Source organism: Sphaerodactylus townsendi, linkage group LG02 (assembly GCF_021028975.2).
Source record: "Sphaerodactylus townsendi isolate TG3544 linkage group LG02, MPM_Stown_v2.3, whole genome shotgun sequence".
In the NCBI taxonomy this organism is placed as follows: Eukaryota; Metazoa; Chordata; class Lepidosauria; order Squamata; family Sphaerodactylidae; genus Sphaerodactylus; species Sphaerodactylus townsendi.
In genome coordinates this window covers 175,045,922-175,069,135 of record NC_059426.1, presented here as the reverse complement: position 1 = coordinate 175,069,135, position 23,214 = coordinate 175,045,922, and the positions used below count along the sequence as shown (strand labels likewise).

The 23,214-nt window shown below is 50.1% G+C and overlaps 1 protein-coding gene across 2 annotated transcripts in view; it reads right to left on the bottom strand.

Annotated features, from left to right (window-relative positions):
* Positions 1-2,040: 2,040 nt before the first annotated feature.
* The window catches only part of DLGAP5 (DLG associated protein 5), a 44,223-nt gene continuing 23,049 nt past the window's right edge, over positions 2,041-23,214 (bottom strand). For both annotated transcript variants that reach the window (XM_048486947.1, XM_048486946.1), the window contains exons 12-21: positions 22,666-22,795; positions 22,044-22,129; positions 21,091-21,251; positions 18,796-18,891; positions 15,079-15,295; positions 12,234-12,450; positions 5,505-5,565; positions 4,599-4,845; positions 4,024-4,073; positions 2,041-2,765 (exon numbers count right to left, since the gene is read on the bottom strand). In XM_048486947.1, the coding sequence (XP_048342904.1) occupies positions 2,646-2,765; positions 4,024-4,073; positions 4,599-4,845; positions 5,505-5,565; positions 12,234-12,450; positions 15,079-15,295; positions 18,796-18,891; positions 21,091-21,251; positions 22,044-22,129; positions 22,666-22,795 (1,385 nt within the window). In that variant the 3' untranslated portion in view covers positions 2,041-2,645. The remainder of the gene's footprint in view (positions 2,766-4,023; positions 4,074-4,598; positions 4,846-5,504; positions 5,566-12,233; positions 12,451-15,078; positions 15,296-18,795; positions 18,892-21,090; positions 21,252-22,043; positions 22,130-22,665; positions 22,796-23,214) is intronic.

Genomic DNA, 23,214 nt, shown 5'->3' with positions numbered 1-23,214 from the left:
CAAGCGTCTCGCCACCTTCATTCCTTGTATCTGCTTCTTTTGTTTTGGAAAGCAAGTTTCTAGTCGTCATTGGGCGTAAAGCTTTAAAAAGGTGAATGCAAGACATGAAGTAGTGGTTAAGAGCAGGTGCACTCTAATCTGGAGTAACCGGATTTGATTCCCTGCTCTGCCACTTGAGCTGTGGAGGCTTATCTGGTGAACTAGATTAGCCTGTGCACTCCCAACACATGCCAGCTGGGTGACCCTGGGCTAGTCACAGTTCTTCTGAGCTCTCTCAGCCCCACCCACCTCACAGGATGTCTGTTGGGGAAGGGGAGTAGATTGTCAGCCCCCTTTGAGGAGTGAAAGGAGGGATATAAATCCAACTCTTCTTCTAGAAGACTAGGCCGTATTGTCATGCCAACTGTTTGGCCCGCCTGTTGAGGAGGAAATTGGAAAAAAGCAAACCGGTTTAATTTGCATGGGTTGATATAAGTCACAAAAGCTGGGTTGCTCAAAGGCAGTCTGCTTCCAGCTAACGTCTAGACAGGGGCATACCACCCTGGGGGACATATAGGGTCAAATGTCCCCAGGCTGAATTGAAGACCTGGTGCAAAAAAAGTTGTTTGGTCATGGTGGGGGAGGGGGCCGCCCATACCGGGGAGGGGGGGGGGGAGGAGGATAACTCAGATTTTGCACCCGGCTACGTTTCTCCTAGATACGCCTCTGCATCCCGATGCGCTCAGTAGCTGATTATGGAATGTGGGCCTGGAGTAGAAAGGATACGAGAAGCAGTCTGGCAGGTTTCTCGCAGGGAGCTAACAAAGCCATTTGAGCCCAAACTGCCCGTTTCCAACAATGGGGTGGTTCCCATGCACCAAGCAACACTTCCAGACACTCCCCCCCCCCAATTTGTTAAGCACAGCTTGACTTCTTCCGCTCTTTTCTGCACACCAGCAGTTTTGACCCATGTTCTTTTTGAAAATATTTAATTGAAGAATCTACCCCAGTCTTAAAAGGAAGACTGGGCCGCAAACTACCTCTATTATGGCCCCTTCCGCACATGCAAAATAATGCGTTTTCAAACCACTTTCACAACTGTTTGCAAGTGAATTTTGCCATTCCGCACAGCTTCAAAGAGCACTGAAAGCAGTTTGAAAGTGCATTATTCTGCATGTGCGGAACGAGCCTACCATAGCATTCACCTGCACTTGCCAAGACAAGATTAGATTTGAAAACTGGGAGGGGGGGGGGGATATGGGATGTGGCTGCCAAGGGTGGGGGGGTGTCAAACAACAGTTTCAGGTCTCCTTATACCAGTGGTGGCGAACCTCTGGCACGGGTGCCAGAGGTGGCACTCAGAGCCCTTTCTGTGGGCACACGTACACAGACTTCATCATGTGGGGGGGGGGATGTGGAAAATCACCCCCCACATACACACATCTAGGCTAGCCTGGGCCCAATCCTTTACCTGGGAGTAAGCTCGGTTGCTGGCAATGGGGCTTGCTTCTGAGTAAACCCTCCTAGGGTCATGATTCACCCATTCAAAGTGTTGCACGGTTGCTTCACCAAGCTTACTCCCAAGTAACGTGTGCCTTAGAGCCAACTTTTTTCCTAAACTAAAACCTCAGTATTCAGGTTAAATTGCTGTGTTGACACTTTGTGATAAATAACCAGGTTTTGGGTTGCAATTTGGGCACTCGGTCTTGAAAAGGTTCGCCTTCACTGCCTTATACCAATGGAGGCCAGGAACAGGGTAGCGGGCTGGCAGTTCAAACCCAAGCGAGGTGGAAACCAACTGCCGGATAACTGGTTGGAACCAGCCAGTTTTAATGCTCTATTTCTCTTCTGCACTACAGCCGTGGAGGAGGTCCCACGCAGAGGCTTTTTGGTGATCACAGAGGATCCCAGTCCTCCTTTTTCACCCGTATAAAAGCTGGTTGGATCGGACCCAAACTAAAACAAAATATAGTGGTGTTGTTGGCAGCCAGGTCGGGAACTGAAAAAAGGCCTCAAAAGGTGATTTGGAGGACTGCTAAGAAATACACACCGAGGACTAAGTGGGTTAAAATAACTTTAATAATAATGCAGTTGAAGTATGCCAAAGGGGGGGGGGGAACCACTCTCTAAAACCATTTTTTAATATTTTTTTCGAGTGCCCACATTGGAAGACAAAGAATGATCAGCAGAGACAGAAATATGAGAAACTTACACTGCAAGCTGCCTGTTTAAACAGCCAAAATAAAAATTAAACGGGTTCACATTCAGATGCCTGGGAATCTTAGCATTTCTATTTCCCATCAGTTCCTACTGCGGACACTTCAGTGTGGCCAGCTAAGCCAGTTAAACTCTGCATTATACACTTTAAAGTGGAAACCTCTTCTTTAGAACGCTGCAGTGTAAATTTGGTAACAAGCTAGAATTTATAAAGTTGGGAGATCCATTAAGTCTAGGGGTGGCCAGCCTATGGGGCTCCAGACGTTCACGGATTACAGTTCCCATCACCCCTTGCCAGCATGGCCAGGGCTGATGGGAATTGTAGTCCATGTACATCTGGAGCCCCATAGGTTGGCCACCCCTGATTTAGTCAGCTCTTAGATGTACCCGTTGTCCATTAGACCATATCCCAAGAGAGCGACATTGAAGAAAAAAGAAAGAAAAGTCCCTCATTTTTCCCCAGCTGGGAGGGGGGAAAACGCGATGAGGTTATCGTCAGAAGCAGCTGCTGCAAACGTCTGGGCTCCGTTCTTCAGAGGAGTGAAGAAAAGACTGCAGTCCAGATTTGGCTGTGGGGAAACAAAGAAGTGGGGTGAAAACAGCTGTGAGAGTTCAGGCCGCAACCACAAAATCCAGACTGAATGGGCATTGAGACCAAACTCTACAAGGCTGAGAGACTTGGGAATGTTCAGTCCGGTAAAGTGGAAGGGGCAGGAAAGGGAAGAAGAAGAAGAGTTTGGATTTATATCCCCCCTTTCTCTCCTGCAGGAGACTCAAAGGGGCTGACAATCTCCTTGCCCTTCCCCCCTCGCAACAAACACCCTGTGAGGCGGGTGGGGCTGAGAGAGCTCCGAGAAGCTGTGACTAGCCCAAGGTCACCCAGCTGGCGTGGGTGGGAGTCCAAAGGCTAATCTGAATTCCCCAGATAAGCCTCCACAGCTCAGGTGGCAGAGCGGGGAATCAAACCCGGTTCCTCCAGATTAGATACACAAGCTCTTAACCTCCTACGCCACTGCTGCTCCTAGGCTGAGATACTTGGGAATGTTCAGTCCGGCAAAGAGGAAGGGACGGGAAAGGGAGACATGATTGCTCTTTAAGTATTTGAAGGGCGGTTGCTTAGAGGAGGGCACACCTACTAAAAATCATACAATTAAATTTGCAGTTCAGGGCCCGCTTTCAAAAAACACTCTTCCCTTGAAGTTTGCGCCAGCGTGGTGTAGTGTTGAAGAGCAGGTGGATTCTAATCTGGAGAACCGGGTTTGAGTCGCCACTCCTCCACCTGAGTGGCGGAGGCTTATCCGGTGAACCAGATGTGTTTTTGTACTCCTACATTCCTGCTGGGTGACCTTGGGCTAGTCACAGTTCTCCCAGGACTCTCTCAGCTCCATGTGCCTCACAAGGTGTCCGTTGTAGGGAAAGGAGCTTGTAAGCCACCTTGAGTCTCCTTACAGGAGAGAAAGGTGGGGTGTAAATCCAAACTACTACTCCTCTTCTTAATCCGCAATGCCAGGTACAGATGGCCCTGCTGAAGGAGTAAACTTCAGTCCGTCTTTGTGCTTAAAAGGCCTGCCACAGGGAGGATTGCCAAGCTTTCGACACCCAACCTGTTGGGCCAAGCACCCACCAGCCTACCAGGTATTGAGAATCTTGACAACAATCATAGATAATATTTAGCTCCCACCTGGCACAAACACTGGTTTCTATTTAGAGTACACACATGGAGCCTCAGACTGAATCAGATCCTCAGTCCACTGAGGTCGGTGTTCCAACTCTATGATTCATTCAGAAAATCCCACACCTGATAAAGACTCTTCCAAACCAACTCACCTCGCCCTCTTGGGTTCCGCCATCGCAGGAGAAGTCGCCGAGAAGACTGCCTAGAAAGTAAGATTAGATTTCCATGAGTTTTAACATGATTTGGGATTTTTGAAATATGAAATGCTTTGCTGCCGTGCATCTGCAAGGGAGATTTCAACCACACTTCTTTATGGACGTACTACAGTTGTGCCAACCCGAAAAACCCTAGAACTAGGAGGTCTGTGTCACACATTGCAATAGTGTTTCCTTCAAAATGTATGCATCTAGAAGGGCAGCTTCTGGGCTCCACCAGCTGGTTGAAGGCAACCTGACTGAGGCGCCAGAAGCTTACGGAAATTCTAATATTACGGGGGGGCGCATCCCAAAACAGGAAACGGAGCCTGTCACAAAATGGCTGCTGCAGCATCGGCTCCGTAGCACTGTGAAGATTTTAGTGCTGTGGTGGCAGCCGTGGCCAAAGCAGTGCTTTTATGCACCAGTACAGCCAATCCGATCTTCAATGGCCAATCAGAAGCCATGCTGGGCCAAAGCCCCACCCACAACGTTGGGGACTCCAAGGAAAAGGCATCGCGGGCAAGTCTTACCTGTCTGGCATTCTGGTGTACGCTGCTCTTCACCTTGAGAGGAAGCCTGTTCAAAGAGGGAATCTTTCTCGGGGCTGCACAACACACCCTCGTCTCCCACGCCTGTAGCCGCCTGCTGAACCTCTTCTACAACACCGGGGGCTTCCTTTTTACAGTCGGGACTTTCTGCCTCCAGGGAATCCATGGAAACCGAGTCCGTCAGATCACTAGAGAAAGAGGTACTGCCAGCAGAGGCTGTTTGTGTTTCCTGCAGCGGGAGAAGAAATACATGTTTGAGGACTATCAAGATGAGAAGCAGGGTGTTTTTCTGGTGGTGGGTTGGGGGAAGTTGACAAAAGAAAACCACAGAAGTTTTGGGCAAAACCACAGTAGCGCTAATAACAGATGGGCTATTTTGCTCCCTCTCGAGAATTGCCAAATATTTTTTTTAATTCATATTTTGTTGATTTTCAAATTTTACAATTAACAAGAAATTTAGCACTTAATGTAAATAACAATAATTACAATCCCTTCTCTTACCATTTTACCTTCTCTTACCATTTTAAATGTAAAACTCTGTAAATTAATCATAACAATATGCTATATGTAGTTATTACAAACATACTTACACCTAATAACTGAACAATAAAACTACTGACTGACAAATAAGTACGTAATTTCATCTTCGTATGTTAATGTTGTATCTAAAGGAATAAATTCTATGCTAGATGAGTCATCAAAAGATCTATCTCATTTGTTCATATACTTTACAAGTAAACACCATGTTTCGTCTAATTTTTCTGTATCCTCTCAATTTCCATGTTAGTTTATCTATTGTCATGATATTTGTTATATTTCTTATTTTTTATTTGGAATTGCCAAATATTAAGGGCAGTGGTGTATTTAAACAAAGATGAGGCGTCTTACGTCGGTTTCTTCAGCTACGCTGTCCGCTACGGCACCAGATCCCTCTGCAGCATCTGTGTGACTGCAAAACAAAACAAAGACAACGGGATGTGTGTAGTTTTACAAACAGCCTCTCTTGTTCACGCTTCCTGCAGCATTTATCTTGGACTGGTGCTTGCGATGCCCTGTCAGAAGACTTGAACCGTTTCTCATCCATTATGTCAGCATCCAATATGGGGGATGAACTAACAGAAGACGCCTATAGGATAGAGGTTAGAGTACTGGACTAGGACCTAGGAGATCCCAGCCACTTCTGGGAAGGAGGGCATGGCTGGGCCTCAGCGCGACGTGCGCACATCGTCTGGGCAGGCCTTGGCCCGGGCGATGTGGGCATGTCGTGCCGAGGACCAGCCATGCCCTTCTTCTGTAAAGGATTCAATAGTGTTGATGGTGAAGTAACCTTGAGTGCATTCCACAGCCCGGGCGATGGGCCAGCTTCATCGGCGGAGACTTTATCTTTGCGCGGGAGATGAAGACTCCGTTCCCATGGGAAGCAGGAGGGGGGATGGGGTGAATGGTGTTATAACCTGTGCTTCTGGCGGGAAGTGTCATTCCTGCCACTACGTGTACGTGAGCTTTCTAAGATGTCTTAATAAACGGACTTTTACATCCAAAAAGCCTTTTATTTCTGCTTCTATGGAATTCCTTACATTGTGGCAGGAATCTTTAATTCATCTATATTCCTAGTGCAGTGGACCTCTGGTGTCTTGACATGGAGAGGTTGAATGTTACTGCGGGAGGTGCGGTAGCCCCCAAAGAGGGCTCCGACCTTTCCCTTCTGGATCTGGAGGAACCGGCAGGAGAACGGGCCTCGCTGGTGACTCTTTCCCGTCCTCGTATCAGCACGAGTCTTCCTTTACTCCGTTGGAACGAGGGACGTGACGACGACCATGGGGACTTCCATGAGCCGTCTATGGATCGAGCGCCTGTGGATCGGATCTCTACCCGTTTTCGTGTGGATTACAAACCTCAGATGCAACCTGTCATGGAGGAGACGGGCTTGACCACCTTTCATGCGGCAACCCAGGAATCCATTGAACGATTCCTGGACTCGTATTTTGGTGATGCTCCCAAAGAACCACCGTGGCACAGCACTGGGGCCCGTCCGAAGGATACTGGGACTAAACCTGGGATTGGGAGGGGTATCCGTACCGTCTTCCAACCGGACCCCCCTGATCCCGGGCCAGCGACCGCACCTGAGGTGCCCCGGGGAGCCACCGGTGGCTATGGTGTCTCCGATGTCTCGCTTCCAGATGACGAAGAGTCCGAAGAAAGCCTGCACTCCCAGCCGGATCTGTTCCCTCTCCCATCGAAGGAGACCTGGGATGAAGAAGTGGGGCGACTGCGGGATGCCCAAGAAGCATGGAACCGTGAACGTCAGCTATGGGAGGAGGGGCGGGCACAGTTGCAGCAAGAGCGCGAAAACCTGCAGAGGGACCGGGAACGGCAATGCAAAGAAGTCCAACTCGAGTTGGACCGTGCCAAAGATGCGCTCCAACGACAATATGCCCAGAATCTGTCGGTCCATGATAAAGTCCTGGAACACTCCAGACTGGATTTACAACGGCAACGCGAAAGCGTTCAGGCTCTGCGCACGCAAAGCGAGCTCACTGAAGCTCTTAAACGGGACGAACTGGCTAAATTGGAACGAGAAAAAGCTGCTCTGCATGCGCACCAGGATGCATTGACCCGCAAGGAAAGGGAGCTGGCTGCGTTGGAGAGGGAGCTAAGGAGGCAGCAGATCAGGAAGCCCCAAGTTGGAGTTTATGCTGTTACTGACCACGCCGGCGCCAGGGGGGGCCACGTACCTGGGTCCTGCCACCCAAACGCCAGCGGCACCGCCAGCGCCCCCGATTCCGGCCCCCGTACAACAGCCGCCTGCCCAACCTGCTCAAACCGCGCAACCCCCGCCCCAGCAGGCACCAACACCCGAGGAACGGGGCTACTCTCGGACCCCGATACCAGCCCGTTTTGATGGGACCGCTTCCAAACTTCCTACTTCATTTTGCAACTCAATGCCCACTTGGAAGACTATGATGATTTATACCGGTCTGAGCTGAAAAAAATACGGGACATCGGCTCAGTCCTGGATGGGGCAGCAGCCGATTGGTTCGTGACTCTTTTGGATTTGCAAGATGAAGACTCTCGCGACGGTGCCCGCATTCCTCCAAGCCTTAAGAGCGCGCTTCCAAGATCCAGGCGCCGAGAATGAAGCTATCCGCACCATCAAAACTATCCAGCAAGGCAACCGCCCGTTTGCAGAATTTGCCCGTGAATTTCGTCGCGGCGGCTGCTCGACTTCCTCCCTGAGTGGCCTGAACGCATGAAATGCGAATACTTCTCGGATGCTGTGGACGGCAAGCTGCATTGAAAGCGGTGTTTTAATTCGGGTTCCTCGTACTATTGCAGATTGGATCCAGTTGGGGTCCCAGGTGGCGTCCTGTTTGGAATACGCTCGTGCCGGAGGTCGCCCACGCGCCAAAACCCGCCACTGTGCCCACCAAGCCAAGCCCAGCCGCCCCTACCGAAACCACCTCTGAACGCCGTCGCCGACTGGGGTTGTGTCTTTACTCGCGGAGGGCCAGGTCATCTAGCCGCCAACTGTCCCAAGAAACAAAACCAACCGCTCCAGCTACGCCGCGACTCCATCTGCCAAGCCACCACGCATGAGATCGGGGCCGCCTCCGGACGGGCTCGTCTAAAGTGGTCATCGAAGGCGACCCAGAGGAGGGAAGCAGCTGTTTGCCTTTCTTCAGCCCCCCCATGGACATGGGCCCGACTCCTGATGCGGTGAGTGAAGGCAGCGCTCCCATTACTGTCCAAGCGTTTCTGGCCAACCCCGCTAAACACACTCGCATTATAGCCTCGGCCCTTGTGGATTCTGGCTGCTCCCACTGTTTAATGCGGCCCCATTTGGGTGGCAGCGGAGCTGGGTCTGGACCACATTCCCCTGGCTAAGCCCATACCATTCACCCAAATGGACGGCAGCCCTCGGGAACGAAGGACCGGCCCAGTTCAAAACACAGCCGGTTCTCCTCTGTTGCGCCGACCATTGGGAGAAAATTAGTTTTATTTTGGCGCCAGTGGCCAAACACTCCATAGTTTTGGGCATGCCATGGTTATTGTTACATGAACCAAAGTTCATTTGGAAAGAACGGATCTTGGAATTCACTGACCCTCCCTGCGGTGAACACATGAATTGGGGGGAAAACCCAACTTCTCCTGACACACCCTCCCTGGCTTCTTCAGCGATTGCTCCTGATTCTATTGGCATCCCACCTGCGTATCATGATTTAGCCAGAGTTTTCAGGAGCAGGAATGCGATCAGTTGCCACCCACAGAGACACTGACTGCAAAATCGTTATACAACCAGGGGCGCAACTGCCCAAAGGTAGGATCTACCGCATGAGTCCCAATGAGGAGAAGGAACTTCGTGCCTTCTTGGACAAGAACCTCGCTCGCGAGGTTCATCACGGCGGGTTACCAAACACACACACGCTGCTCCCGTTTTGTTTGTAAAAGAAAGATGGGTCTTTACGGCTTTGCACAGATTATCGAGGTCTCAATGCGGTCTCTCTGTCCAATAAATATCCTTTGCCTTTGATCAAGGACCTTTTAGATGCACTCGGCAAAGGCTCATTTTTACTAAATTGGACTTAAGAGAAGCTTACTACAGGGTCAGAATTGCTGAAGGCTATGAACACTTGACTGCGTTTAACACAAAGTTTGGACAGTTTGAATACTTGATAATGCCATTCGGGTTAAGTGGGGCCCCCGGAGCTTTTATGGCCCTTATCAACGAAGTTCTCCATGATTTATTGTACAAGGGAGTTGTGGTATACTTAGATGACGTTTTGATTTACTCACAAACCATAGAAGAGCATGAAACATTGGTTCGAGAGGTATTGAAACGCTTGCTCGACAATTCTCTCTTTGCCAAACTCTCCAAATGCTGTTTTCACCAGACCTCCATTGACTATTTGGGTTACCGGATCTCGCCCGAGGGCTTGAAAATGGATCCTGCTAAGATTGACGCAGTCCTCCAATGGCCTGCCCCCACCAACCGCAAAGAGCTCCAATCTTTTCTTGGTTTTGCTAATTTCTATCGTGACTTTATACCCCAATTCGCTGAGCTGACTCTCCCTCTCACAGACCTCTTACGCACTAAGGGTAAAGATCCACTGTCCGCCAAGCCCGGGGCCCCCCTTTCCTGGTCCGAGGAGTGTCAAACAGCCTTTCAACTCTTAAAGTCTGCGTTTACCACCGAACCTATCCTAAAGCACCCTGACCCAGATCTCCCGTTTGTGGTTCACGTAGATGCCTCGGACAAAGCACTTGGCGCAGCCCTGTTGCAGAAAAATAAAGATGGTAGGCTGGTCCCGTGTGCTTATTTGTCTAAGAAATTCTCTGGTGCTGAACTCAACTGGACTGTAGGGGATAAAGAGACTGCGGCCATTAAAGTAGCACTCTCCACTTGGCGCCACTGGCTGGAGGGGGCTAAACACCCCTTTCAGGTTTGGTCGGATCACAAAAATCTGGCAGCTCTTTCCACCGCGCTAAAGATGACCGCAAAACAACTTCGTTGGACCGACATCTTTTGACGTTTCTTGTGTACAGTCCATTTTTTCCCCGGAAAAACCAATAAACTGGCTGACGCAGCTCTCGCTCCTACCCGGGGAGGGGGTGGAGCTGCCTTCACGAGACATTCCACGCACTGTTCTCTCCCCCTCCCAGTTGGGGCTGGCTGTCACCCGATCTCAAACGTCCACTCCTCCTTCACCCCATTCCTAGTCTCGTCTCTCCTTTCCCTGCGGGAACTTCGAGGAGGCGGGGCTGCACGAGCCTCCAGCGGAAGAAGGTGACTCCCAATTGCGTTTGGAGAATGGAGTTTGGCGGAGGGGGGAATGTTGGTGCGTGCCTCCCCCCCTCCGCAAGCAAGTTCTTGAAGCTTGCCACGATGCCCGCTTCGGCTGGACATTTTGGCTTTTTGAAAACTCTGCATTTGGCCCGTTGACTGTTCCGGTGACGCGCAATCGCAAGGACATTGAGGCATACATTAAGGGCTGCTTTCGGTTTGTGCAGAAGCCAAAACCATCCCGGGAAAGCCCATGGACTGTTGAAACCTCTCCCGGTGGCCTCCCGCCTCTTGGGAAGTCATCTCCATGGATTTTATTACGGATTTGCCCGAAAGTCATGGCAACACGGTTTTGTGGGTGGTGGTGGACTTATTTTCTAAACAAGCCCATTTTATTCCATGTGCTTCCATCCCCTCCGCTCCTAAGTTGTACGACTGTTCATTCAACATGTTTACCGTCTCCATTCCGCCCGTTAAGGTGGTCTCCGACCGCTGACCCCAATTCATCTCAAAGTTCTGGCAGGCGCTTTTGGGGTTGTTGGGGGCCGCCCCGGCCGTCGCCGCCCCTACCACGTTCAAAGTGACGGCGAGACGGAGAGAACGAACAGAACCCTAGAGCAGTATTTACGTTGTTACACCAACTACCACCAAGACAATTGGTGCGAGCTTATTCCGCTTTCGCAGTAAGCCTATAACAATGCCGGTTCATAGCGGTACAAAGAAAACCCCCTTTGAAATTGTGTCTGGTCGCTCCTTCCCGCCGTTGCCACAACTACCCGCTGCAGCTTTGGACCCTCCAGAGTTTCAACAATGGATTTCATCCCTAGCCGAGGGAGGGAAAACGGTCCAGACCGCCTTACAACAAGCTAAGGCCTCCCAAAAGCTGAAAGCGGTTAAACACCGCCGGGGGGTCCCTCTGCGTGTGGGCTCTTGGGTGTATTTATCTACAAAAAATCTTAGAGACGTGCATAAATTTTCCAAACTTGGCAAAAGATTCGTGGGACCTTTTCAGATTACTAAAGTGATTAATGATGTCACTGCCCGCTTAGATTTGCCTAACTCTCTTAGTAACATTCATCCTGTCTTCCATTCCAGCTTGCTCAAGGAGGCTCCCGCTTCCGATGCCTGGCACGACCAGCCGGAGAGGCTCCCCACCGACTATTATTGATGGTCACAAGCACTACGAAATTGACGCTATCCTGGACTCTCGCTTTAGTCGCAAACGCTTGCAATATTTAGTCTCGTGGGTGGGATATTCCTCTGGGTATAATCAATGGGTTTATTCCGAAAATATTGACGCCCCCACCCTTATTTCTGCTTTCCACCGCGCCTTTCCGCATAAACCTGGGGGGGAGGGGTCTTCTTTAAGGGAGGCAGAGTGTAAAGGATTCAATAGTGTTGATGGTGAAGTAACCTTGAGTGCATTCCACAGCCCGGGCGATGGGCCAGCTTCATCGGCGGAGACTTTATCTTTGCGCGGGAGATGAAGACTCCGTTCCCATGGGAAGCAGGAGGGGGGATGGGGTGAATGGTGTTATAACCTGTGCTTCTGGCGGGAAGTGTCATTCCTGCCACTACGTGTACGTGAGCTTTCTAAGATGTCTTAATAAACGGACTTTTACATCCAAAAAGCCTTTTATTTCTGCTTCTATGGAATTCCTTACATCTTCCTTCCCGGAAGTGTGGGGGTGATTTTTCCGCCCCTCCACGTGACTCCCATGAGTGCGCCCGGGGCATTTGTCCCTAGATGTCCCTGTGGCAGCTACGCCATTGCCAGGCATGGATGGTAATTTCTGCAGCAGCCAGGCCAGCCCCAGTTTGATCCGACTGTGTACCTTTGATCAGGAACGCAGCTGAGGAGATTGATTTGAGAAGGGCCCGCCGACGGAGTCAGGTAAGGCGAAGGAAGGCAACTTCTGGGTGCCTCTGGCGTGCCGAGTCTTGCCACGCAGGTATCCACGCAACTCCGAAGAAAGGCCCGGCTGGCAGATCTTGGGGTTGCCTGTCCGGAAGGCCGCCAGGAAGATCTGCTTGCCAATTTAGGGGTGTGGCCTGGAATGAGTCGGGGAGGGAAAAGAAAGAACAACGGCACTTTTGATTTGATCTTTACAACGGCCACGCCAAAGAGAAATCTGAATCCTTCGTTATGTTGTTGGAAAGATTTTTGGGGCACAAAGTGAAAAACATTGCTCAAAGGTAGGGCAACCAAGAAGAGGAGACTGGATTTATATCCGCCCTTTCTCTCCTGTAAGGAGACTCAAAGGGGCTGACCATCTCCTTTCCCTTTCCCCCCCTTCCCCACAACAAACACCCTGTGAGGTGGGTGGGGCTGAGAGAGCTCCAAAGAACTGTGACCAGCCCAAGGTCACCCAACTGGTATGTATGGGAGTGCACAAGCTAATCTAGTTCCCCTGATAAGCCTCCGCAGCTTAAGTGACAGAGCGGGGAATCAAACCCGGTTCTCCAGATTAGAGCGCACCTCCTCTTGACCACCACACCACGCATGATAGTTACAATCCCCTAAGGGTCTCTTGCAGGCACATGGCCCCAGGATGGCTTGGTTAGCTGCCCCTAGGGCTGTGGTGGCGAACCTTTGGCACTCCAGATGTTATGGACTACAATTCCCATCAGCCCCTTCCAGCATAGCCAATTGGCCATGCTGGCAGGGGCTGATGGGAATTGTAGTCCATAACATCTGGAGTGCCAAAGGTTCGCCACCACGGCCCTAGGGCATTGATGGCGAACTTGTTTGAGACCGAGTGCCCAAACTGCAACCCAAAACCCACTTATTTATTGCAAAGTGCCAACATGGCAATTTAACCTGAATACTGAGGTTTTAGTATAGAAAAACAGTTGGCTCCAAGGTGCGTGTTACTCGGGAGTAAGCTTGGTGGTAGTCAGTGACTTTGCTTTGAAGCAACTGTGCAACGCTTCTAACAGGTGAATCACGACCCTAGGAGGGTTTACTCAGAAGCAAACCCCATTGTCAGCAACCGACCTTACTCCCAGGTAAAGGATTACGCTTTCGTTCTTCCCATGAAAATCAGTAGGGTTTAACAGTGCTTAACAGGGTTATCTACACTGCTTCCCCAAAACTAGATCTTAGGTTTAATGCTAATAATCACCCTGAAATAATTACACTATTATCACATGACGAACTCTGTACACGCGTGCCCACAGACAGGGCTCTGAGTGCCACCTCTGGCACCCGTGCCATAAGTTCGCCACCACTGCCCTAGGGGAAAGGGTTTCTCAGTTGTAGCCCCTACCCCGCGGAGTGCATTCTGTCATGACACCGCGTCCTGCTGGACTTATTTAGGCCACCCATGCAAGACCAAATTATTTAGGTTGCCTTTGGAGTGTAGTTCGCATGTTTGGCTTGCTTTGTTAGTGGGATGGTGATGGAAGTTTCTTGCCTTGAACACCTTACAGCAGGGGTGTCAGGTGGGCCTTATGTGACAGGTTAGGTGGCCTTATGTGACATAATACACAATCACAGAACGCGTTGCATCCACCCCTTTTTATGTGCATAAAAAGTGCATAAACAAAAAAGCGGCGGATGCAACGCGTTCTGTGATTGTGTATTAGCCTTAACGTTGCATCAGTTGACTTCCTTAGGCCTTATGTGACAGCCTTTGTTAGGTGGGCCTTATGTGACAGTTAAGGAGAGAAGGTTAAGGGGTGGCGTGACAGTCCCGTTTAAATATTTGAAGGGACGTCATCTTGAAGAGGGAGCAAGCTGGTTTCCTGCTGCTCCAGAGACTAGGTCACAGTGGTCGCGAACCTTTGGCACTCCAGATGTTATGGACTACAATTCCCATCAACCCCTGCCAGCATGGCCAATTGGCTGGGGCTGATGGGAATTGTAGTCCATAACATCTGGAGTGCCAAAGGTTCACCACCACGGGACTAGGACCAGGAGTAGTGGATTCAAGGTACAAGTGACCTTGGGCTAGTCACAGTTCTTCGGAGCTCTCTCAGCCCCACTCACCTCAAAGGGTGTTTGTTGAGTGGGGCGGGGGGAGAGGGAAAGGAGTTTGTAAGGCCCTTTGGGTCTCCTAACAAGGAGAGAAAGGTGGGATATAAATCCAGACTTTTACTTCTACTCCTCTTTCTTTCTCCTCCTAAACATCAGGAAAAACTTCCTGACGGTAAGGGCTGTTTGACAGTAAAATGTGCTGCTTTGTTTTTGGGTGAGGGGGGAGTGTCTCCTTTTTTGGAAGTTTTTAAAGAGAGGCTGGATGGCCATCTGTCAGGAGTGCTTTGATTGTGTGTTCCAGCATGGCAGGGGTTTGGACTGGGTGGCCCTCTATTTCTTCTCTCTGAAACAGAGAGGCCTCTTTCGCCGATAGATCCCATACAAAGAAGAAGAACAGTTTGGATTTATATCCCCCCTTTCTCTCCTGCAGGAGACTCAAAGGGGCTTACAATCTCCTTGCCCTTCCCCCATCACAACAAACACCCTGTGAGGTGGGTGGGGCTGAGAGAGCTCCGAGAAGCTGTGACTAGCCCAAGGTCACCCAGCTGGCATGTGTGGGAGTGCACAGGCTAATCTGAATTCCCCAGATAAGCCTCCACAGCTCAGGAGGCAGAGCTGGGAATCAAACCCAGTTCCTCCAGATTAGAGACACGAGCTCCTAACCTCCTACGCCACTGCTGCTCAAAGGAAACTGAACCAACCTGGGAAAGGTTTAGCAGGAGACTCGACCTGGAAAAACCCTCCGTCAAAGAAAACTTTCCCTTCCTCCTCCTCGGGTGTTTCTCGGCTCGCCGCCAGCCCCTCGGGTTTCATCTTATTCTTCATCATCGCCTTGATGGTCGCGAGGCGTTTTCGGGCAGCGGCCTTTCCGGCAGACCGGCTCGTTGCTTTGCTGGGCCTTTGGGAAGTTGTCTTCTTCTGAAAGTCAAGGAAAGGGTAGGACTCAGGGTTGTTCCTCCAGAGCTTAATGCTACTCGGCGCAAATCAAACATCCATGTACGGAGAAGAAGGCTGGATTTTTAAAAAATGGTTCCGGGCCCGAAAGACATCCGGCTGGCCACCAAGAGGGCCCTGGCCACCACCTTTCCAGCCCTGGCCCCTACCCAGAGGTGGGATCCAGCAGGTTCTCACCAGTTCCCAAGAGTGGGTTACTAATTATTGGTGTGTGCCGAGAGGGGGTTACTAATCTGCTTTTCCGTTAGAAATTCCATTTGGTCCAAAAATCATAAAGTCCTGTTGTTTCCTATGTGGCTGGTTAGCGAAGGTAGAAAACGGGATAATTCTCCCCGTTGGGCTGGTTTAAAAACATGTTTTAGTAATATGGTAAAGTTCCTTGTTTAAGGAAAGTCTCCTTCTTTTGATTTCTAGAAACAAAATTAAGTATTTGAAAGTATTAAGTATTTGACAGGCAGTCAAGTAGAAGAGAAGTAGTTGTTTCTGTTGGCAGTAGACGATAGGACTTGCTATAATGAGTTTAAATGATGGACAGAAAGATACCAGCTGGAAATCAGGAACTTTTTTTTACAGTAAGAGTTTTTTACAGTAACAGAGAAATTATTAACGCCACGCCCCCGTCGTGCCCCACCCAGCCCCACTGGCGCTACACCACTGTTTGAATCCCACCACCATGGGAACCTGTTACGAAAATTTTTGGATCCCACCACTGCCCCTACCTGCTGGAACAAACTCCCGAGTGAGATCAGGGCCCTGCGGTACTTGAATGATTTCCACAGGGCCTATAAAAAGGAGCTGTTCCGCTGGGCTTTTACATCGTGCCAGCCGGATTTGAATTGAAATCAGTCGTGGCCTCCTGGGGACGTGTAAGGGATGGGAAGGCGCCATCTTTGTCAATGCTTTTGTTTTTAAGCTGTTTGAAAGTCTTTTTATGCTGAAACATGTTGACGATGTTGGTTTAATGGGTTATTATTGTTGTTCGCCACCCTGGGGCTATAAATTTAAATATAAATATAGAAGAAGAAGAAGAAGAAGAAGAAGAAGAAGAAGAAGAAGAAGAAGAAGAAGAAGAAGAAGAAGAAGAAGAAGAGGAGGAGGAGGAGGAGGAGTTTGGATTTATATCCCCCCTTTCTCTCCTGCAGGAGACTCAAAGGGGCTTACAATCTCCTTGCCCTTCCCCCATCACAACAAACACCCTGTGAGGTGGGTGGGGCTGAGAGAGCTCCGAGAAGCTGTGACTAGCCCAAGGTCACCCAGCTGGCATGTGTGGGAGTGCACAGGCTAACCTGAATTCCCCAGATAAGCCTCCACAGCTCAGGTGGCAGAGCGGGGAATCAAACCCGGTTCCTCCAGATTAGATACACGAGCTCTTAACCTCCTACGCCACTATAAACAAAAGGTTACCTGGTTTATTTCAGGCTCTCTCAAAACTCCTCCACCTCCCTGGCAGATGGCTGGCAACAGCCAGTGTGGTACAGAAGTTAGTTAGACTAGGACCTGGGAGTCTTGGGTTCAAATTTTTACCCTGCCTTGGAAGCTTGCTGGGGGAGCTTGAGTCGGTCACGAACGCTCGGTCGAACTTGCCTTGCAATGTGTTCGTTCAGATAAAATGGAGGAAAAGAGAACAACGTCGACCGGGTAACCTTGGGCCAATCACCTGGTCTCCGTCTAACCTATCCCACAGAGTTGCTGTGAAGATAAAACGATGTAAAATGCTTTGGGTCCCCGCAGGGAGAAAGCCGGGTGTAACAGTGAAGTAAATAAATAAAACAAATGACCGTAAGGGTTGTGAATGACGGCTGAAAGCCCTCCTGGATAGGTTTCACTTCCTCACAAGAGCAGATGTTTTCTACTTTGCAGGGTTGTCGGACGGATCGCCGCGATAACGTTTGGGATCTGTTTTGAATGTTCCGTACACCAAAGTGATTTTTGCCAAGAGATTCAAATTTCTCCTCAGCACAGACCCAAAGCATAAGAACATAAGAACGAGCCAGCTGGATCAGACCAGAGTCCATCTAGTCCAGCTCTCTGCTACTCGCAGTGGCCCACCAGGTGCCTTTGGGAGCTCATGTGCAGGAGGTGAAAGCAATGGCCCTCTGCTGCTGCTGCTGCTCCCAAGCACCTGGTCTGCTAAGGCCTTTGCAATCTGAGATCAAGGAGGATCAAGATTGGTAGCCAGAGATCGACTTCTCCTCCATAAATCTGTCCAGGTTACGTTGTTCTCTTTTCCTTTATTTTACCCCAACCACCACCTTGCAAAGTCCGTTAGGATGAGCCTGTTGGTTGGTCCAAGGTCACCTGGCGAGCTTCCCCGGCAGAGTGGGGATTTGAACCCGGCTCCTCCGGATCCTAGTTCAACACTCATGACCACAACACCACACTGACATGTCATAGATATAGCAGTGGAAGAAGGGGTTCACTCCAATCAGAGTCCTGAATGGATTTTCCCCGTAGAACACAGATGTCAAACTTGTGGCCCTCCAGGTGTCATGGACTACAGTTCCCATAATCCCCTGTCAGCATCATGCTGGCAGGGGATGATGGGAACTGTAGTCCATGACACCTGGAGGGCTGCGAGTTTGACACCTATGCTGTAGAAGAAGAGGATTCGGGGCATCACTGTATTGTAGAGCCCCCTGGTGGAAAACTGGAGGAATAACCTAGGCTCTGCTCATGAAAAGTGGAGTGGTTTGTATTTATACCCACCTTTCTCTCCTGTAAACTCCTTCCCCTTCCTCTCCCCACAACAGACACCTTGTGAGGTAGGTGGGGCTGAGAGAGTCCTGAGAGAACTGTGACTGGCCCAAGGTCACCCAGCAGGAACGAAGGAGTGCGGAAACGCATCAGGCCCACCAGATAAGCCTCCACCACTCAAGTGGAGGAGTGGGGAATCAAACCCGGTTCTCCAGATTAGAATCCACCTGTTCTTAACCACTACACCACACTAGCTCTTTCAGACATACAGCAGCTGCCGTTCTATCACTGCGGGGCCCATGACATTAACTCATTAACCCACCCAGCCCTTGAACAAACAAAGGGCTCTTGAGAGGCAGTGCGGTGTAGTGGGCAGACGCAGACTAGAACTACAGGCGATCCGGGTTGGAATCCCCACTTCTAATGTGGAAGCTCGTTGGGTGACCCTGAGCGTGCCGCAAACTCTGGGCCTGGCCTCACAGGGTCGTTGTTGTGGGGAAACAGAAGAAGGGGTAGTGGAGTCCTAAATGTTGCTTTGAGTTGCTGAATGGAGGTGAGAAGTGGGAGGTACATAAATGCCCAAGCACTGGTGAGGGTCGGCCGTTGACGGTGGGTGGGAGCCCAGCAAGATGACGAGAACAACGGGTGGTCTCCATTTTCAGGACCCGGATATGTTACAAGTCCAAATCCACCCACCGTCCCAGCCCAGAGTAACTTCGCCCCACAGCCAAACGTCCGCCCAGAATCAGAACTCCAGAAGCCGTTCATACCTTGGGGATCTGCTCGGGCCAAGGGTCTTCTACCGTTTGCCACTCGTTCTCCTGAAGCTTTCTCAAGCTTTCAAATTTTTTGTTCACGTCTTCTACCTATTGAGGAGGGGGGGAGGAGACAGATGAAAAGGTTGCACAGCTAGGCATCGGTCCATCGACGCCACATTTTTCTTGGAGGTACTCTGGGTGAAAACGAAACAGACACGGACACACACAAGAGCAGGCTTTCTCAGTAAATACAGGGCTGCGTAGCGCTCTGTCAGCACAGAACTGCCAGTTTTGGTTCCAAATTCTCTATTTCATGCGTCATGCCCCAGAAAATCATGCTCCACCGAGGCAGATGAGCTACTCCACCTATGGCTGATGAGAATAGAAGAAGAGGAAGAAGAAGAGGAAGAAAGAAGAGCAGTAGAAGTAGGAGTTTATATCCCCCCTTTCTCTCTTGTTAGGAGACTTAAAGGGCCTTATAAACTCCTTTCCCTCCCCCCCACCGACAACAAACACCCTGTGAGGTGGGTGGGGCTGAGAGAGCTCCGAAGAACTGATACTAGCCCAAGGTCACCCAACTGGTACGTGTTGGGAGTGCACAGGCTAATCTGGTTCACCAGATAAGCCTCCACAGTTCAAGTGGCAGAGCGGGGAATGAAACCCGGTTCTCCAGATTAGAGTGCACCTGCTCTTAACCACTACGCCACGCTGGCTCTCAAGAAGTCTGCTGATCTGGAAGATGAATTTGGACCATGCAGATCCGCTTCACTAGCAGATATGCTTTCCTGCGGTGGAAACAGGAAGAAGTCTGATTTACGTGTTTAGAAAATACATAAGTCTCGTCTCAGGTGATCTGACCTTCTAACCCCTGACATCAGGCAACGGTTCTGAGAAAGGCCCTCAGCTAGCAGATCCGATCCACAGGCTCCTACTGTCAAGGTGCGTTTTCTCCTGCCATCAAAGGCATGCCTTTCAGTGCAACCTTTCACACCTAGCTGGGGAGGGGAACCCCCTCCTATGCAAATAGGCCTTTGCTTGGATAGATTTATGGAGGAGAAGTCGATTTATGGCTACCAATCTTGATCCTCCTTGATCTCAGATTGCAAATGCCTTAGCAGACCAGGTGCTCGGGAGCAAAAGCCGCAGAAGGCCCTTGCTTTCACATCCTGCACGTGAGCTCCCAAAGGCACCGGGTGGGCCACTGCGAGTAGCAGAGTGCTGGACTAGATGGACTCTGGTCTGATCCAGCAGGCTCTTTCTTATGTTCGTTCGTTCGTTCTTTCTTTCTTTCTTGTGCTTTGATGCTGCAACTATTGAGAAGCAAGGTTGCCCCTCCACTGACCCCAGGGGGGTGCCAGGGGTCTAATCTCTAGCAATGCCGGCCTTGGGGCTGCTTGCCTCCCAAATGGCTTTTCCGCTCTTCTCTGTCTCTCTCACATTCCGTGGGAAAGGGGGGAGGGGGGCCCGGGCTGGGGCACAGGGATAAAAGGGGGACAGTTGCAAGAGCGATTAGAACTTGCTTTGGGGAAGCCAGGTACGCGAGGTTGCTTCCAATAAAGTTTCTGAGCCAGCATCCAGGACTCTTTATTGACTTCAGCCGCAGAACCTGATACCTACTCAGTGCAAAACAGTTAGAGCCAGGTGTTCCCTCGTTCGCTGTTAAGGGAGGCCCCATCCCGAGGATATAATATTATGTTGTACACTGCCCAGAGCCCTACAAGGATGGGGCGGTATATTAAATAAATAAATATAAATAAATAAATTAATAATGGTGACAGCAGAATTGATGGGAAGCAACTGGAAAAACTTACAGGATACGAGGATTTAAGGATTGAACTACAAAGACTCTGGCACAAACCAGTAAAGGTGGTCCCAGTGGCGATCGGCACACTGGGTACAGTGCCTAAAGACCTTGGATAGCACTTAAAAACAATCGGCGCTGACAAAATCACCATATGTCAGCTGCAAAAGGCCGCCCTACTCGGCTCTGCACGCATTATTCGTCGATACGTCACACAGTCCTAGATGCTTGGGAAGTGTCCGACGTGTGATGTAATACAAAATCCAGCATATTGATCTTGTTTGCTGTGTAGAACTGTTTTTGTACCAATATAATAATAACAATAATAATAACAATAATAATAACTTTCAGGCCTAGACTAACGAAGGCACAAATGCATGCTTCACCAACATACAACAGGGCGAGATTTTCATCTAATCTGCGCCCCCTCAGCTACAAGCAACGGACTGGGAGAAAGGAAGGCCAGCCTGAATCGGACGCCAGAGACGAAAACTCAGAATTCTCACCTGGAAGGCGACCATGTCCCAGAATCCGTCCAGGTCCGAGCACGTCGTCTCCTTTTCGCCACGCCTGAACTCGCAGTTATCCACCAGTCCTTCGAACTGTTTGAACCTCTCCCCTAGGAGCAGCCTGGTTTGCCCAACGGTTGTGCGGACAAGATCTTGAGCTGAAGAAAGATGCGTTTTGTTACATGAGAAAAGCATTCAACTGGAAGATCTCTGCTATTGAAGTGCCAGGTATTCTAAGAACATAAGAACGAGCCTGCTGGATCAGACCAGAGTCCATCTAGTCCAGCACTCTGCTACTCGCAGTGGCCCACCAGGTGCCTTTGGGAGCTCAGGTGCAGGAGGTGAAACCAATGGCCTTCTGCTGCTGCTGCTCCTGAGCCCCTGGTCTGCTAAGGCATTTGCAACCTCAGATCAAAGAGTATCAAGATTGGTAGCCATAAATCGACTTCTCCATAAATCTGTCCAAGGCCTTTTTAAAGCTATCCAGGTTAGTGGCCATCACCACCTCCTGTGGCAGCATATTCCAAACACCAACCACATGTTGCGTGAAGAAGTGTTTCCTTTTATTAGTCCTAATTCTTCCCCCCAGCATTTTCAATGGATGCCCCCTGGTTCTAGTATTGTGAGAAAGAGAGAAAGATTTCTCTCTGTCCACATTTTCTACCCCATGCATAATTTTATAGACTTCAATCCTATCCCCCCTCAGACGTCTCCTCTCCAAACTAAAGAGTCCCAAACGCTGCAGCCTCTGCTCATAAGGAAGGTGCTCCAGTCCCTCAATCATCCTCATTGCCCTTCTCTGCACTTTTTCTATCTCTTCGATATCCTTTTTGAGTTAGTCTCTACCCCCAGGCAGGTCTGTTTATCAGCGTCACAGCTTAGTAGGCCCCCTTTGGGCCAACGCAGTCGAAGAAAATGACAGCTGTAACGCTTACAGTTTCTTCTCTTACCGTCCTCTGGGATGTCCATTGCGGCTGTTCCATCCCATTCGCGACAACACGAGGTCAGCCTCTCTGTTTCGGAGTGAAGAATGTTTCTTTGGGGAAGAAAGAAAGAAGCAGATACTGCTCTGTTATGATTTCTCAGGGGCTCTTTCCGCACGAGCCAAATAAAATGCTTTGAGGGAGGGAATAAAAACATTTCCTCCACGGAGCTCTGCATGGTTTTTAGCCCCAAAAGTTTCATCTCCTGCCTGAAAACATTTTAATTCCGTGCTGTTCCCTAGCGATTCTTTTTCGAAAGCATACTGAAAACATTTTCACTTGCTGTGCGATCTCTTTAAAACGTTTCCCATGCCTCTCCGGAGTCCTGGAACTTCCTCATGGACCCCATTTTCTGAGCTTGCGCCGGCTGTCTCATGCTGTATTTCCATCAGGTTTTTTTTTTTAATTGGTGGGGTGTGTGTATCATGTCTACACAGCTACATAGACCCGACCCCTAGAGAATCACAGCACAAGCCTTTGAAGTTTCACAGCTACCAATCTAAGAAGTTAAAAACAAACAAACAAACCCAGGACAACAATAAAATGGCGGCCAGGAGGTGTTTTTGAGGCGGTGGACTTTTGGGCTCACCTGAAATAAGGCACATCGTGTTGCGGCTCTCCCATTGGCTCCGAAGTTTCAGGTGCAGGAAGGTCGGCAAGGCGCTGATCGATCTCCATCTCGCCGGTAACGCCCGTGGCCTCTTCTTTCGTCACATGTTCTACGGAAGAGGGAATTCGAACAGTCAAAAGCCACGGGACTCTGCAGGCACCCCGGGGAGAAGCCCAGCTGCAGCGCCGTCCCGTCTTAAGGCTGCCCGTCCGTTAAGAAGAAGAAGAAGAGTTTGGATTTATATCCCCCCTTTCTCTCCTGCAGGAGACTCAAAGGGGCTGACAATCTCCTTGCCCTCCCCCCCTCACAACAAACACCCTGTGAGGTGGGTGGGGCTGAGAGAGCTCCGAGAAGCTGTGACTAGCCCAAGGTCACCCAGCTGGCGTGTGTGGGAGTGCACAGGCTAATCTGAATTCCCCAGAGAAGCCTCCACAGCTCAGGCAGCAGAGCGGGGAATCAAACCCGGTTCCTCCAGATTAGATACACGGGCTCTTAACTTAAAAAGAGCTTCCAGCTGGCCAGTTGTCT